Here is a 17,701-nt window from a genome sequence, read left to right on the forward strand (position 1 = left end):
CAAAGTTATGATTTTCAGTGTTCTTCATTCCCTTGCATATTCCATCTTGCATCATTTTCCTTCTACTTGAAGAAATTTTTAAAAACCATTCTTATAGTGCATCTCTACTCATGATGAATTCTTTCAGTTTTTGGACATTGAAAAAGTCATTATTTTGTCATCATTTTGAAAGGTCTTTCTGCCGCATATAGCACGGTACCTCATCAGACTTTTCTTTCAAAGAGGAGTAAAGATTCCCCATGCATGGAATGTAGGTGAATGCTCTTTTGGGACCCTGCACGGATCTCTGGTGTTTTCTCTGTACAGTTCTTGCCTCTGCCACACTCTGCCTTGCCAAGTGCAGCTGCACTGCCTTCCCCAAACTACCAGTGGTATCTCATCAAGTCAGGGAGACTGCTGGCTCCACAAGGGGGGCCGCTCCCTGTGCTGTGGCCTGGAAACTTGCCCTAGTCAATTATGAGGGGCGGTCATAGACTTCATCTGTCCCACAGTTTTCATTTTCTGATGACAAATGGTTTAAAAGCAGTTGTTTCATATATTTTGCCAGTTTTTTTAGTTGTTTCAGATCGAAGAGTAAATTCAGTTGTTCTTACTCCATTTTGGTCCGAAGCAGAAGTCATCCATATAGATTTTATCTGGCCTAGAACAGGGGCAAGTCCTGTTATTTAGCACTGTCTGACTGGGAAGGTCATGAAATGTATTGTGGTCACAGGGGGATAAAAAGGATCGTTCTAGTCAAGAAATTTGAATTGAAAATAGACTCACCTTTCTGTCTCTAGATCTGAGAATTGGATACAATTAACATCAGAACCTTTTTTGGTGTAAGTTCACTGATCCAACATTCCAACAGTGTTTCCTCGATTTTCAATCGGATTATTGCATAGATGGGGGCTCTTAGCTGAGGCCTAAGCCCAGCCTCCTGTTGTTGCCGTATTGCTGTTACAATCTCTAGTTCAGACACAAGAGATAAGTGTGAACTGCACTTATGTGTCTGAACTAGATCTCAACTCAGCTTTCATAAGGTTAGATATTTATGATATATTTTGGAAAAACTTATAAAGCAATGATTTTTTATTTTCACAACTAAAAGTGTTAAGGGAACGTAGAAGTTTTGAAATTATATACTTTTTGGTTATTTGTTAACATTGTCAAATTAACAAACTGAGATCTGTTTTTAGTGGTCTTACAGCAATTTTCTAGAAAGCAAACTCCAGAATGTCTTTTTTTTTGGTGTATGTATACTTAATATTTTCATCCATATCTTTACAAAGGACTGTTTAACTGCCTGGGATCATTATCTAGAGATCATCTAGGTGAGATGTTGTGGTACAATAATGACAATTGGCCTTCAGCATCCAGGAAATTAGAGAAGAAAACTTGAACTAGAATAAATGGGTAGTAAATCATTCTGTGACTTCTTTTCTTCCTTCATCAACTCCCTCACCCGCACCATTCCATGTGAAATAGGCGAAAGTAGGGAATAGTGAATGTCTGCAGTAGGATGTGTGTGTTGGGAGGTACATGTAATGCAAGGGAAAGCAAGATCCCTTCATTTATATTGATGGATGGAAATGGGAGCAGATGGATATTTTGCTGATTGGCATAAAAGCCTCTGGACTTTCTAATCTCCAGTGGGTGAAGCCATCTCCTTCTCTCCTTGTATACCGTTTGTATATTATGCAATAGCACTTAGACCTCCAGGAGACACTTGATGCTGGGCTGGGGTTAGGTGGGGTGGGGGGTAACGCTGGCATCAAAATATGCTTGAGAATGACACCTGCCATTTCAGCGAGTCAGTGAGTGCACAAATTGAGGCACAGGTGTCAGAGGAAGGCACTGGAAATCCATTCTGAGTGCTGCTGTCCATTTATAGAAGCAAATGCCTCAGTGAATGAGATTATTATACTTTCATCACCTAAATTACTTCTATTTCTATAAAATTCTGAGTTTTAAAAATCGTCCTTGCCTTACACATTCAAGTTTATGGCTTTATAACTGGGTGGAACAAGTGTGTGGAGAGCTGGTAGCATTGTTTTCTCTTTTATCAAATGTCAACTACTACAAATGATCTTTTTCTTTGATTGCATATGACTTAAGTGTATAAACTTTGGGCTTCTAGTAATTTGTACCTTTTCAACTCAGCAGGACATTAAAACAAAAAAGCGTAAATTGAGACAGCACTCTCTGACAGCCAGTCCAGGGAACACAGGCTTGGAAAGACCTTTGGCAGTCAAAAAACATGCCTCCTTTGCCAACTCAGAAGCTTTGGATCAATCCCCACTCCTCACAGTTTACTCGGAGTCCTGCATAGTCTAGTACCCACTATTGATTTTACATTTGGCAAACAACCTCTTTTCTTTGCCAAGTTAACAACGCCATGATCTAGCCAAATAGTTCCTTACAGTATACCTGAGTTTTAAAGGTGTGGCGTTCACTGTGTTTCAAATTTCAAAAGCCTGAAACTTGGCATAATTCCTGATATGCCTCGTACACTCTTTCCTTTCCTTTCTTTCTCTTTCTTTCTTTCTTTTTCTTCCTTTCTTTCTCTCTCTCTCCCTCTCTCTCTTTCTATCTCCCTTCTTTCTTTCCTCCCTCCCTTCCTTCCTTCCTCTTTCCTCCTTTTGTCTGTCTTTCTGTTTTTTCCACCTCCCTCTCCTTCTTTCTTTTTTTACATGTTTTTCAAGATAATGTAATTTATAAAAAGAAAACCGAGCATTTAACTCACAGACCTATGGCCTTCTTTTGACCCAAAAATAAGACCACAATAAAAAAGAATTGTGAGTGAGACCTGTCAGGCTTTTAGTTACCTGAGGGCAATAGGTAAGGAGTGACCTAATATCCTGGTTGCTGAGGGAAAGCAGTTCCTCCTGCTGTGCAGACAGTTCAAGGATGTTCTGCTGAGACTTCTAACCAAGGTTTTTATAGTGACACCTCATCGCTGTACTGGCACCTGCCCAGATGATACCAAAAGGAGGCTGGCAACAATGCTGGGTCCTCTCTGAAGCTATGAGAGGATAACAAGTCCACTGTGGTTATTTTCCGTTTCTTCCCTTTTTTTTATTTGACAAATATATTACAATTATGTGGAGTAGGAGAGTCTTTATGTTGAAAACCTATTCCGTTTTCCTTTTCTTAAAGAGACTTTAAATAACCAATGGATGCTTGTGTTGAGATAGTTTTAAAATGTGTTGTTACGACAGAATTTGTGCAGAAGGGTTGCATTACACGTAGGTTCTTTCATGAACTATTTTAACTGGGAACTTATGTGACAAGAAAGCATGAACCTCTTTTCTAGGAAGTTCTACTGTATTTTTTGGAGTATAGGATGCATCCCCCCCCAAATTTGGGAGGAAAATGGAGGTGTGTCTTATACTCTAAATGTAGCTTACCTGGCTCTTATGGTCTGGTGTGTCCAAAAAATATGGTAATTCTTGATCTCAATCTCCTGACCCCACACCTTTCTTTTGACCTCTCTTATTTTACATAGGGAGATGCCTTGGGTTTTTACATCAGTGAAAGGGTGCCAAAATACGAAGATGATTGCATTTTCGAAGAGTAACATTTTGAGATCCCACAAATATTCAGTCTTGACAGACGGCTTAGTGGAAAATGTCTGAAGTCCCCTACAAAGAACAGCATAGGACTAGTGTTTCTCCTTTAGAAACTAGATTTGGCCCTGAAAAGCAACCATTATGTGAATGAGAGGGATAAAGGAGATCCCCAGAAGCGGGGCGATTCAGTAACAGAATGACGAGGTAGTTTCATTAAGATAATTTTATGACTTGAGTCTCACAGAGTGGAATGCCTTGCAGGTCCAAAGCATGTGTATTCTACAGATAACATCTGTGCTTAGTTTTTGTTCATGACTTATTTTGTTTAGACAGCCCCATCAGACAGGGGAGATGAGAACGGGCTTCTCGGATTCACCATCCATGTGTTGATTTGCAACCTGCTTTACAGAAAAGTCGTGGGATGGGGACAGAAAATCCTCTAATTGAAATACAAACTGGTTTTATAGGAGGAACACAAAGCAAAGGCAGAGGTGAATACTAACAAGTGACTTTCCTCTTGCTATTCAGAACAGACAAGGTATTGTGTCCCATACTGGTTGATCCAGTCTTCAGTTTCATGGTTTTTGCTCCTTAGGCCAGAATATTGGCCGGTCTTTTTTCAGAAGTTGTAATTATTACACATTGTGCCTTCAGGGCATGAAGGACCCAAGAAACTTCAATACTGGAAACTGTGAGTTCAAAATTAGCCAGACACTGGGTTCAGCTTTTAGATTTTTACCAGCAACCAGAAACTGATCTATTCTTTTCAAAAATACAGAAATTAATCCAGTGATTCCTTCTGTGTTTTTATCAAAATTTTAAAACATCGACAAACAACTTGATTACATCCTTCACCAAGAAGGAGCTTTGCACATGAAAGACTTAAAACGTTTCGTAGAGCAGAACATTCTTTGAAAGCTCTGGGTGGAAGAAAGCACTTGCTTGAGGAACTTAATTGATAGAAATAGTGCAGCTGGACAGGGCTGCCTCAGTTCAAAGGCACCGCTTTTAATCCCAAACCATTTTCATTTTACTTAACTTTTATTTCTTTCTGGGTGACTAACCTGCAAACTTCCACTAATCTACTGCCAAGTAATTTTTCTTAAGAAGGTGGATATTTTACAAGATTCATAGCCAGGAGCCTTCTGTCAGGAATGCTGGTGGTACAGCTTTGTGTAGATAAAAACAGAGGCACAGGAAAGTAGGTCGTCCTGTTTTGTATGTGAAACAGACTCTGTCTCTGGCAAGTCTGCTCCAGTTGAAAACAATAAGGCACTACTGGTCTGTCTTTAAGTCTGGAAATGTAATGCCTCTGGCAGTACTTGATCTTGGAGAGTGGAGCCTAGTGTTTTTTCATAGTTGGGATTTTGTGTTAGTAGAACAACCAGAATGTCAGCTGTTGCAGAGAGAGCCATCCACGCATATGCAGCTAGAGAGAAAGCTCAGCTTCAGGAGACGTCATGGAACAGTTTGAGGATGAACAAGAATACAGAGTGGCCTACCACAGCCATTGCTAGTACAAGAGATCTATAACATTGCTTTCAAACTCTCATACTCTCTCATGTTTTTAATGGCCCATTTGAGAGTTTAAAAACTTGTAAAATGGCCAGGTATAATGCATTCAACAGAATTTCTTGAAAATAGCAAACAGTGAAACAGGCCAGTTTAGTCTGTTCTAGTCTCATAAAATGAATAATACATTTGATCATTTGGCCACCCTGAATAACTAACACAGATCAATAATGCAGCCACTTTTTATACTACATATTTATTGTCTAAGGGAAAATTTTGATTTATGGAGATGATTGGTCTCTCTCTGTTTGGTGACTTCCAGGCTTTCTGCCGTCTTGCAAATAACTACTTACCAGTTTTGTTCTGGTATTCTTCATTTTTGGTGGACCACCATATTAGTCTTAATTGGCTTTTAAAGCATGTTCCAGAAAAGCTAAGAAACATATCTGGTTTATTAAACGTTGTCTGGACGTTGTTTAGTGCACTGTCCTTTAAGGCTGGCGCTATGGAACATGAAGCAGTAACTGAAAATCAACAGGCAAATAAGCAATCTTAAAATGGTGTAATCCTGAACTGGTCAAGAAAACGTACCACCTCCCACCCATTAAAATTGCTACTGTTAAAAAAACACACAAAATAAATGTTGAGAAGGAAGTAGAGAAATTGGACCCCTATGCACTGTTGATGGGAATATGGAAAGGTATATTTGTTCTAGAGACCAGTGTGACAGTACCTCAAAATTAAAAACAGAATTACCATAAAATTTAGCAATTCTATTTCTGGATATGTATACCAAAAAGAAGTGAAAGCATGGTCTCAAAGAGATATTTCTACACCCATGTTTATAACAGAACTATTCGCAATAGCCCAAGAGTAGAAGCAACCCAAGAGTCCACGGAGAGAAAAACAAAACACGGTATGCACGTACAATGGTCCCCGTTATTTGGTGTTTCCTTTTAGAGGTTTCAGTTACCAGCAGTCAACCATGTCCAAAGCATTAAATGGAAAATTCCAGAAATAAGCAATTCATAAGTTTTATGCCTTTTAAAATCATTTTATTTTCCAATTACAGTTGACATACATTACTGTATTAGTTTCAGGTGTACACTCCAGTGCTTGGACATCATTTAACTTATTAAGTGATCACGCTGATAAATTTTGTAACCATTTGACACCATACATAGTTATTCGAATATTATTTATTATATTCCCTATGCTGTACTTTGCATCCCTGTATCTATTCTGTAGCTACCAATTTGTACTTGTTGATCCCTTCACCTTTGTCACCCATCCCCCAACCTCCTTCTCATATGGTTTCTGTCAAAATGTTTTCTGTATCTATGAGTCTGTTTCTGTTCTGCTTGTTTATTTTGTTTTTTAGATTTAATTGTTGATAGACATGTATTTATTGCCATTTTATTGTTTGTATTTTATATCTTTTTTTTTCTTCCTCTTCTTAAAGAAGATCCTGTAACATTTCATGTAATACTGGTCTGGTAGTGATGAACTTTAGCTTTTTCTTGTTTGGGGAGTTCTTTATCTGTCCTTCAATTCTAACTAATAGCTTTTCTGGATAGAGTAATCTTGGTTGTAGGTCCTTGCTTTTCATCAGTTTGAATATTTCTTTTTTCTTTATATTTTAAAATTTTTTATTGGTTGATTTTGTTGTTGTTGTTGTTGTTGTTAGAGAGAGAGAGAAAGAGAAACATCAATTTCGTGTTCCACTTATTTATTCATTCACTGGTTAATTCTTGTATGTGCCCTGACCTGGGATTGAACCCACAACCTTGGCGTATTGAAACAATGCTCTAACTAACTGAGCAACCCAACCAGGGTTGAAAATTTCTTGCCAATCTCTTCTGGCCTACAAAGTTTCTGTTCAAAACGCAGCTGACAGTCTGTGTGTGTGTACCATTCCTGAAAATACTGCAATACCAGGCTGATGTGTGTAATGGACAGAGCATGCTCCTATTCCATATCCTAATCCCAGATGTACACGTAATATATTGACCTTGGATAAAGGACATGTCGGATAGTAAACTGATAAGAATAGCTACTGCACTTCATCTCAGCAAAAGGCTGAGAAGTCATCAGCTGACAGTCTTATGGAAGCTCCCTTGTAGTTAACTAACTGCTTTTTTCTTACTGCTTTTAAGATTCTCTCTGTCTTTAAACTTTTACGCTTTAATAATGATGTGTCTTGGGACTCTCCACTTCCTGGACTTGTATATCTATTTCCTTTACCAAGTTAGAAGTTTTCTGTCATTATTTTTTCAAATAGGTTTTTTAATTTCTTGCTCTCTCTCTTCTTCTGGCACTCCCATCACGCAAATGTTGGTACGCTTGAAACTATCCCAGAGGCTGCTTACACTATCCTTGGTTTTTTTGGATTCTTTTTTCTTCTTGTTGTTCTGATTGGTTGTTTTTCGCTTCCTTATGTTCCAAGTCATTGGTTTGATTCTTGGCTTTATCCACTCTACTGTGATTTCCCTGTAAATTGTTCTTTATATCAATTAATGTATCTTTCATTTCTGACTGGATCTTTTTTATGCTGTTGAGGTCCTCACTAAGTTCCCTGAGCATCCTTATAACCAGTGTTTTGAGCTCTACATCTGACATATTGCTTATCTCCATTTCGTTTAGCTCTTTTTCTGGAGGTTTGATCTCTTCTTTCATTTGGGCCATGTTTCTTTGTCTCCTTGTTTTGGCAGCCTCTCTGTGTTTGTTTCTATGTATTAGATAGAGCTAATAGATAGAGCTGTATTAGATAGATCTGCTTTGACTCTGTGTCTTGGTAGAGTGGCGTAATGTAATAGGTGTTCTATAAGGTTCGGCAGCACAACCTCCTCAATCACCCACGCTGTGCGTGGGCTACATACACCCTTCTCCTGTAGTTGAGGCTTGCTTGCTGTTGGCGTGTCAGTTGGAGGGATTTATCCCCAGACCAATCAGCTGCAAAGAATGGTTGTGACCACAACTGCAGACCTCTGGCCACTGTGGTGATCAGCTGTTCAGGGGCCCTCCCTCCAGGGCAGGATTTACTTCAGCAAGGCTCTGGCTCCTGCTGAGTCCACCGCTTGGTGTTTTGCTTGTGGTGGTGTTTGGCTGGTGATGCTTCAACATGGTCTAAAGCTGTCCATTGGGTATTCTGGCTCTGGAACCCCCTGGCAGGTGCAGACCAAGGTCAGTAGCCAGCTGTGTTCTGCTCCGGGCCACCCGGCTTGAGCTATAAGGTGATCTGCAGATGGCTGCTACTTGTGCTGGGCTTGGAGATGTCCAGGTGAGTTCCAGCCATGAACCAAGGCTAGCTACAACTGGTGTTGGGCCTGGGTCCACTTACCAAGAAGTACAGGGCATGCTGAGACCAAATGCTGCTTATTTGAGAGATTATAGGAAAGTCTGAAGCCTAAGCCAAGACAGGCCATTCATATGGAAAAGCCACAGGAAACAGCTTGGGTGGGCCCAAAAGTTGGGTGGGACGGGGTCTCAGAGGATCACCAGTACAGGGCAAACTGTGAGCCAGCTTGATGGAGGCTCAGCTATGATATCTGCCTGTCCACTCTGTAGGGGGAATGGCTCAGGAAAGGAATAATGACCTCTGCCAGCACTTCTGTCTGGGACAGAGCTGCTCCCCCAGCTCTCGCCCTGGTGCCGGACAATTCAGTTCCTCCTCAGATGTCCCTGGTGCTTTCAAGCTGAGGCCCCAGTGCTGGAGCTCAGAGGGAGTGAGTCCAAATAGGTTCATGCATGGGCCCTTTAAGTGGAACTGCTCTCGATTTCCCTCAGCCTCAATCCCCACAGGCTTTTCTGTGGACTTCTCTTCCTGGCATTGGGCTCTGTGATGGGGGACCTGGTGTGGGGCTGGAACCCTTTGCTCCTCAGGAGGGACCTTTGTAGCCAAGATATCCCTCCCAATTTTTATCCACCACACGTGAGTGTGGGACCAGGCTGCTCTCCATCTCTTCTCTTCCTACCAGTCTCAATGTGGTTTCTTCTTTAATTCCCTAGTTTAGGACTTCCATTCAGCCAGATTTCAGGCAGTTCTGAATGATGATTGTTTGGTAGTTTAGTTGTAATTTTGTTGTGGTTGTGGAAGGAGGTGAGTACCTCATTAACCTATACCACCATCTTGTTTGTAAGTCTATAATTCTTAAGTTTTAAATTGTGAACCATCTGAATAGCGTGATAAAATCTTGCTCCACGCCACTCCATCATCCCTTTTATCTTGTACTCACACTGTGCATACTCTGAGCCTGTTATGCAGCAGTGAACTCAACTATGAGACTGGCCGTCCCAGCATCTCAGTGTTTGTGTTCAGGTAACCCTTTTTATACTTATTGGCCCCAAAGTACAAGATCAGTGCTGCTGGCAATTCAGACATGCCAAAGAGACACTGCAAAGTCCTTTCTTTAAGTGAAAAGGTGAGTACAGTACAATAAGATATTTTGAGAGAGACTACATCCACATAACTTTTATGACAGTATATTGTAGGGAAAAACATAGCATGTACAGGTTTCAATACTATCCACAGTTTCAGGGATCCACTGGGAATTTTGGAACATATCCTCACAGGCAAGGGGGGACTATTATTCGCCCTTTAAAATAGGAAGGAAATTCTAACACATGCTACAACATGGATGAACCTTGAAGACATTATGCTAAAAGAAATAAGGCAGTCACAAAAGGGCAAATACTTTGTGATTTCACTTATATGAGAGACCTGAAGTAGTCAGATTATCGGAGACAGAAAGAATGGTGGTTGCCAGAGCTTGGCTGGGGGTGGGGGATTCCAATGGATTGTAGTTCTTTAATGGGTATAGAGTTTCAGTTAGGGAGGATGAAAAAGTTTTAGAGCTAGACAATGGTAAGGGTTGCACAGCAATGTGAATGATGTACTTATGCTACTGAGCCATCCACTTAAAAATTGATAAAATAGTAAATTTTATCTTACATGTATTTTGTCACATTAAAATATTAGATCAAGAAGCGGTGACTGCGGGCCTACGAACCGAAAGGTCTCCAGTTCAGTTCCCAGTCAGGGCGCCCCCATGGGTTGCAGACCGCGTCCCCAGTTGGGGGTGTGCGAGAGACAACCAATCAATGTTTCTCACATCTGTATTTCTCTTTCTTTCGCCCTCCCTTCCCCTCTCTCTAAAAATAGAGAAAAATAAATAAAAGTAAACTGACACTGATCTTAAAAGCAACACATATAAAAAAAGAAAAGAAAAGAAACACAGAATGGGGTAACAGACACATGATGCTGCCTTCACTGGGTTTATATTGATTGTTTCCTGACTGCCCCACGAGCCACGTATGCCTTTTTTTTTAATTTTGTACTTTAAATTACTCCACACCCACACCTTCCCTTTCCCTTTGTCTGAGAAATATTTCACTGTTCCTCTGTTCTTTCCTCTTTGCTTCCATCCTCCGTATGTCTTCGCCTTCATTGTAGGAGTCAACCAGAGACATGCAGAGACTTTTGGCTGGGAAACGCTGACGGCAGGGGTGTCCGAATAAAATGCTCAGACTGAATTTCTTGAAGTTGTCTTTTACCACCTTGGTAGAAGGACTGTAGGAAGGGAAATTGAAGGGGATGATGGTACAGGAGAACTCTAGAACTGTGAGCTGATTTTTGCCCCAAAAGCTTTGTACCAAATAATAACAATGACCTATATAATCAAGAGACAGGTGAATCCTTACTAGGAAAAGGAGTCTTAATTTTAAAAGGAACCTAGCAATTGTTTGGTTTGCTCTTAAGGAAGTCTTATTTGGTAAGAGCTGCCCCAGGAAAATGTGATTTTGCAGGATTCACTATAGTCTTGGCTCAGGTTGCTTTGGTTCCCCTCCCCTCACTTCTGGGCAAATTATTCGTCATAATATGTAATTGAGTTGCTCCCTTACCCCTCACCTATCTGAATTTCAGGATTCAAGCTGTCCAGATTTGGGGAGGAAGTTGGGCATTGGACATTGTACTGGCTTTGATAGCTATATTCGTTTCTCCACTTTTAAAATTTCTCTAAATATGCTTTAATAGTGAACAAATATTGGACATAGCTCTTTATTAATAGCTATGACAATTGATATGCTTGCATAAAGGGCCTACCTCTGCAGACTGAGAAGATGAGATTCCCTATTGTCACACTCACAAAGAAAAGTAGAAAGTGATGTTGCTTTAAGAAATATCCTTGAACTAAATCTCCTTTCTCTATTCCTCCAAGCTTCCGCAGGTTCACCCGATCCAACAGTGTGACGACAGCAGTGCAGGCTGACCTGGACTTCCACGATAACCTGGAAAACTCTCTGGAGTCTATAGAGGACAATTCATGCCCGGGCCCAACCGCCAGACAGTTCTCCCGGGACGCCAGCACCTCCACTGTCAGCATTCAGGGCTCAGGAAACCATTACCACGCCTGCGCAGCTGACGATGACTTCGACGCGGATTTTGACCCCTCGATTCTGCCTCCCCCGGATCCCTGGATTGACTCGATCACTGAAGACCCCATGGAGGCCGTTCAAAGGTCAGTGTGCCACCGGGATGGCCACTGGTTTCTGAAGCTTCTCCAGGCAGAACGAGACCGCATGGAAGGGTGGTGCCAGCAGATGGAGAGAGAAGAACGGGAAAACAACCTGCCTGAAGACAGTAAGTAACACAGCTGTGCACATCTGTACACGCAGCCCGGGGGTCTGCGCTAACCTCGTGTTTCTAGACTTCGGGGTTTCTTCCTTGTCAGATGCACACGGTCTAGCCCTGCAGTCTAACCCCACCGCAACCAGAACGTGTGGGTGAGCAAGGTGATTCCAGCGGCGTCCAGACAGACGCCCCTGAACTGCACAATAACGAGAGGAGCGCTGGTTTCTCCTTCAATAGCTCTGGATCTTTTCCCTCTGAAAAATACCAAGCACAGCATAGGGGTGGCTTCTTGTTCCTAACATGATTCCTCTTCCCCAAGATGTTCTGAAGGGGTGCTGATTCTCAGGAAACTGACGGTACTTCCAACTAGTTCCAAGGATCACAGATACATGTGCACTGGGCATTTATAGTCCTGTCGTTTTATTACTTTCATTAACATACAATATTAAAACAAGCTAGTAGTCTATAGGCCAGTGGGAGGCCCATGCTTGTGTACATTCGTAAGCCTGCTGTGCATGCAGTTTCTTTCTTACGTTTTAGGGAAGGCGAATCTTTAGCCACTAAATTAATTAACACAAATTCCAATTTAAAATAGATGATAAAATAAAATATGATGAATAAATAAATAATGGAGACCTAGCACATCATTATTTTTAAACTTGGCCTTTTGGCAACAACTCCTATTAAAAATTAACAAACAAAAATTAGCAGATTACCATAATTTTAAGGCCCATTTTGCACATTTTCAACAATTCTAAAAATCTATATAGTTCACACTCAGTGTATATTCTAATGCTGTGTGTTTGTTTTCTTCTAAAACACTATTATTAAATGAGTGGTGGGCCTTCCAACCAAGGACATTTTTGAACCAAAGAAATGGAGTGGTAGGCTGCCTTCGTTTTTGTGTAGGAGCTGCCTAGAAGAGTATTGTGCTGGCCTGGCTTTTTAGACCTATTTTTGAAATCAGTATTTGACTTTTTACTATGAAAATTTAAAAACATGCCCACACGTAGAAAGTTTAATACAATGAACCCCCATATACCCATCATGAACTTTGACACTTGACCAGTCTTCTCTTATACACCCCCACTTATTGTTATTTTTGCCAACGTCTCTTTTGAAAAAGTCTAAGGCATCATGTCCCTTTACTAGGTATCTCACTCACACTAAAGACTTTTTTTATACATAACCATCATGCATTATGATTCCTGACAAAAGTAATAGTAATTTCTCAATAACTTGACCCAGAGCCTAATCTAAACCATGTTACAAAGACTTATTAAATAAACCAAGCTCATTGTGTCAAGGATCAGTGAATTTTCTATAAAGGAAAAAGGTTTTGATGAAAACAGTCTGGGAAACAGCAGGTTGTGGGATTTTCTCAATATGTCCACTTTTTTGCTCACATTTTTTCTTTCTGCTCCTTCTCCCTGCTTGGGCCCTACCAACCAGCTGACTGGCTTATTTGTTAGCTTTATGAGCAGGTTGAAAAACCTATAAATGGGTTTCTGTAACATTCCTTTCCTTCTTTCATATTATGAGTGCAAACAACTTAGCAGTGGAAAAATAAATCTCCTTGACACTTGCCCCTAAAAGTTGGTGCCACCGCAGGCTCACTTGAGTGTGGATCCACAAGCAGATTTAGTTTTTTGCTCTTGTAACAGGTGAATGAGGCACCACCAGGAGCAGTAGGTGGGGATAGGTTTCAGTAAGAAAGTCTTAACAGTTGCTTCTTATTGTCTTTTCTCCTTGTGGCCATATCCAACCTTTACTAGATTTTCCTAGGGAAAAATCAATGTCTCAGGAGCAATGGCCTTTGAGTGCTGCTGAACAGAACAAACTTTTAGATTTTAATCTGTTGAAAATCTGAATCCCACTACATTGGGATTCATTCTACCTCCCTCGCTGGCTTTCAATAGGACCTGTCTTTGTATGTGAACGTGCCAGTGTCCCACCATTAATAAACCATACTCTTGAGGATGTTTTCTTCAGAGTAATTTTCTCAGATCTACCTCTTTATTTTACGAGGTTGCTGCCTGGGCAGGGGGTTGGGGGAGAGGTGCTAAGGTCATGGTTGTTAGAACGAGCCAAGATAACTAGGGGTGGGAATATTTTTGGTGCTTTGCTTTAAAGGACCCAACTGAGTAAATTAGTCTTAGATGATAAATATGTAACGAAACCTTCTTCATGGGGAGTTATCTGCCTTTGTAGTTTGAATAGTTTGAAACATAGTTTAATATTAGAACCCCCATTTCTAATTTTTAAAAAAATACACTCAACAGCCCTGGCTGGTATGGCTCAGTAGATTGAGTGTCAGCCTGCAAACCAAAGGGTTGCCAGTTCGATTCCTAGTCAGGGCACATGCCTGGGCTGCTGGCCAGGTCCCCAGTGGGAGGCGCATAAGAGGCAACCACACGTTGATGTTTCTCTCCCTCTCTTTCTCCCTCCCTTCCCCTCTATCTAAAAATAAATAAATAAAATCTTTTAAAATATATACACAACATCCCTAAATATAACAGGAGAAACAGTGAAGCACTTCTGGTGAGGGCCTGGAGTCCTGCCTGCTTAGCTTCCACTACCCCCAGACAAGCTTCCTAAAAACACGCCCATCCTCCTCCTCCAAAATCCTAGGACACCTAGGATATGGTTTGAAAGCTAATGGTCTATAGTGAAAAGTCCAAAGTATTATTTTTTAAATAATTTTATAATTTTAGATCTAACTGCTGACATGAAGTTTAGAGGTAAATGCCCTTTACACATGCTTTTTAAAAATATAAAAAACTGATCCAAATTAGTACATCTATTTATATAAGTCCAACTACTTTATAATATATGGTTCTTCCTTCGAGTCTCAGGTTGGGCTTCACTTTCTAGAAGTCTTTGCGGAATGCCTCCTGCAAAGGCTGAATTAGGTGTGTTTCCCTAGTGCTTTCTGTAATTGCCTGTATGTTTCTCTATCAGGTATTTCCAACACAATTTTATGATAATATGTGTATCTCTCTCCTCCACTGAGAAGTGAGCTCTCTGAGGACAGAAATTATTCTTGTCTCATTCATCTTCATATTTGCTAGCATATAGCAGAGGATCAGTAAATACTTTGGAAATTTTGTTTTACAAAAGTATTTTACCTAACAAAACATTTCTTCCTAAGGAGCTATAAAATTCTCAATAAGTAACTAGCAGTTACTTTTGCCAAAAGATGGAAGGGGCGTACCCTTGTGAAGTGATGAGCCCTTCTCATCAGAGCAAGGATTTGGCAGAGAGAGAGGAGCACCTGCCACAGAAACAGTAAAAGGGACTGCTGTGTTTGTCAGCTGGATGGTCTAGACAAGCCCTTTCAGCTTTTGGGATGTGATTGCATCCTGCCAGTACTTGAAGGCTTTCTCTATGTTTTATGCTCTGGGAGGGACAAAGAGCAGCTCCGATCTACTAGCATTCAAGACCTAAACAGTGCAGAGGTAAACTCGCATGCCCAGGTCTAGGAATCGCCAGTTTCAACGAGGCAAATCCAAGGGAGGGAATGACCAGAAAGCCCGAGCAAACCTCTCCCATAAGAAAGGAGAATATAAGCACACGAAAGAATATTCATCTTGTCCTTACAATACCCCCAGCAGTGGGCTAGAGTCTTTGACAGGTGTTGTCTTATTTGCCCTCAAAACAGCTTTCTGGCAGTATCTTGTCCAAGGTCACAGAACACAGAAGTGTCTGATGGAACAGATACAACATGAATAACATTTGACAAGAAAACGATACTCTATGTGTTGCTTGGTGCTGTCCTCGATAGCTCTTTCTACATAACGCTCCCTGGCTTCTTGGCAACCAAATTCTGTTCCAATAACTGGGCCTGGACTTGCACAGGGTTTTTGTTTTACTAAATCTCTAATTTAACCTTTTCTCTTTTTTTCAAAAGAAGGGTGGTAAAGACAAGAGGTCAATCCTGTTTGACAGGCATAGCCAATTTCAAAGTAACCAGCTTTAACCAAAAATTCTGTGTACACCCAGAAAAGTAGCTTTGATACATGGGTCAGGGACACTGTGTCTATCTCTTGGTCAAGCCACCTTATGTGTTCTTTGGGTCCCATGCAAGGACGGCCTGTCTTCAGGGTACATGACAAAGATGGCTGCTTGACATGTCTCTGCCGTGAGAGCTAGCCTTCAAAGTCTTCATGGGAAGATAAGGAGGATAGAGGGAGAGAAAGGAAAATTCTAACCATACCTAATTTATTTTGTCAGCCACCATAATTATCCCACTTTTATAATCTTTTAAAATGTTTGGTGAATGTACTTGATGTCTCCCTGAATTGTACACTTAAAAATTATTAAAATGGTAGCTCTTAGGTATATTTTACCGCAGTAAAACTAAAATCCCCCGTTCTCAAATAAAATATCTGCAGCAGCTGGAGGTTGGTAGAACAAGTATGTTCTAGCATCATGTTCACAGTTATTCATTATGCTTATAAGAATGTAAGGTATTTTGTTAAATGTCTTCTTGAATTCAAAGTACAGTTGACCCTTGAACTGCATGGGTCTGCTTATATGAGGATCTTTCTTTTCAGTGAGCACCTGTGCTGTTTTCGACCTACAGTTGAGAGTCTGTGGACCCCGAGGGCTGACTGTGTGCATTGATCTAAGCCATTTGATGTTAGGGGACTTGAACATCTGTAGATTTAGGTATATGCTAGGTCCTGGAACCAACCCCCACAGATACCAAGGGGCTACTTAAGTTTTGAGAGAGTCAGAAGTTATTTGCTGATTTTCAACTATGAGAAGTCGGTGCTCCTAACCTCTGCACTGTCCAAAGGCCAACTATGTAGGATGCCCATGGTGGAAAAGAAGGAGCAAGAGGAGGTGTTAGGAATAGAACCTACTTGCTCAGTGGGGATTGGAAGTACAGATTTGGGCTTGGGTGGTTGCAATCATCTTTCTCTCCTAGAAAGATGACGAAGAAAGGCGCCATCCAACTTTACATAATTATTCAATTATCAATTACTTTATGATGCCATTATCCTCACCCTGACAGCTGCTTCCTAGGCATTGGGCTCTTGGCATTCCCAGGCTGGAAAACACTTTCCCAGTTTACCTGAAACTGGATAAATGTGCACCACGCTGGGCAGAATGAAAACAAACCCTTGTAGTTAACCCCAAGCTATCTTTTGAAAAGTATAAATTCTTCGGGTGTGTGGAGCTATTATTTTCCCTGATAAAATAAAAGCAGAGCAAGGACTTTAGTCCTTGTTTTAAACCCTCATGCCTAACAGTCGATAGTAGGTTTTTGGCTCGATAAGAAAATAATGAGAATCTGCAGTGACTGAGTTTTCCTCCAAACCATGGCAGCTGACAGAACGCTTGTTCCTGCTGCACTTGAAGTAAAATGATACGAGCTTTTGTCAGACAATGAAGCCCTTGTGTGAAACAGCTGTCTCGGGGAGATGGCTCAGTGCTGTTTGACAGTGGCTTGTATGTTACATAGATACGTCTGGTATTATCTGACCGGGAATGAAATGACCGGATGGAACTGGATGCTTCTAACTAGGAATGCTGTCTACCAGTGCGGGTGAAAAACACAGGCTCGGGTTTCAGTGGCCCTCAGATGGAATACTAGTTGATTGTACTTGGAAATCTATCTTTGCCTCCTGAATCGTGGACAACTTATATGTGGAATTTTCAGGCTCTATCTGAACCAAACTGATAACCCTAGAGCGTGTGTAGGAGGCAGATTAATTCCACTTTAATTTTGCCTGGTAATAGCATCCAAGTTAGTGAAACTTGGCCTTGAGTCCCCCAGAAGGCTTGTGAGCCTTGGCAGCAAGTATGGGGCTGGTAATGAAACCTGAAATGGGGTTTGCCTGGTTTCAGGTTGAGTTACGGAAGCTGTGCACAGTCATCATTGTGACCGTCTATCGGTGTGATCACCAGCTTACTCTGCCCAGTGTCGCCTGTGGCGTGTTTCTGCAGCCTGTGAAACAGTGGGTGGCAGGCAAAGCAGCGCTCATGATTTCTGCCAGTC

General features: G+C 41.2%; 1 protein-coding gene and 1 non-coding gene across 10 annotated transcripts in view; one reads left to right on the plus strand and one right to left on the minus strand.

The window, feature by feature from the left end:
* DLGAP1 (DLG associated protein 1) overlaps positions 1 to 17,701 on the plus strand; it is an 828,057-nt gene that overhangs the window by 793,886 nt on the left and 16,470 nt on the right. For all 9 annotated transcript variants that reach the window (XM_024580349.3, XM_053912688.1, XM_053912686.1 and 6 more), the window contains one exon: positions 11,282 to 11,703. In XM_024580349.3, coding sequence (XP_024436117.2) covers positions 11,282 to 11,703 — 422 coding nt within the window. The remainder of the gene's footprint in view (positions 1 to 11,281; positions 11,704 to 17,701) is intronic.
* Positions 6,965 to 7,154, minus strand: LOC112323053 (U2 spliceosomal RNA). The gene has a single exon (XR_002976693.2). It is a non-coding gene; the product is annotated as a U2 spliceosomal RNA (small nuclear RNA).

This window comes from Desmodus rotundus, chromosome 10 (genome assembly GCF_022682495.2).
Source record: "Desmodus rotundus isolate HL8 chromosome 10, HLdesRot8A.1, whole genome shotgun sequence".
NCBI classification, from domain to species: Eukaryota; Metazoa; Chordata; class Mammalia; order Chiroptera; family Phyllostomidae; genus Desmodus; species Desmodus rotundus.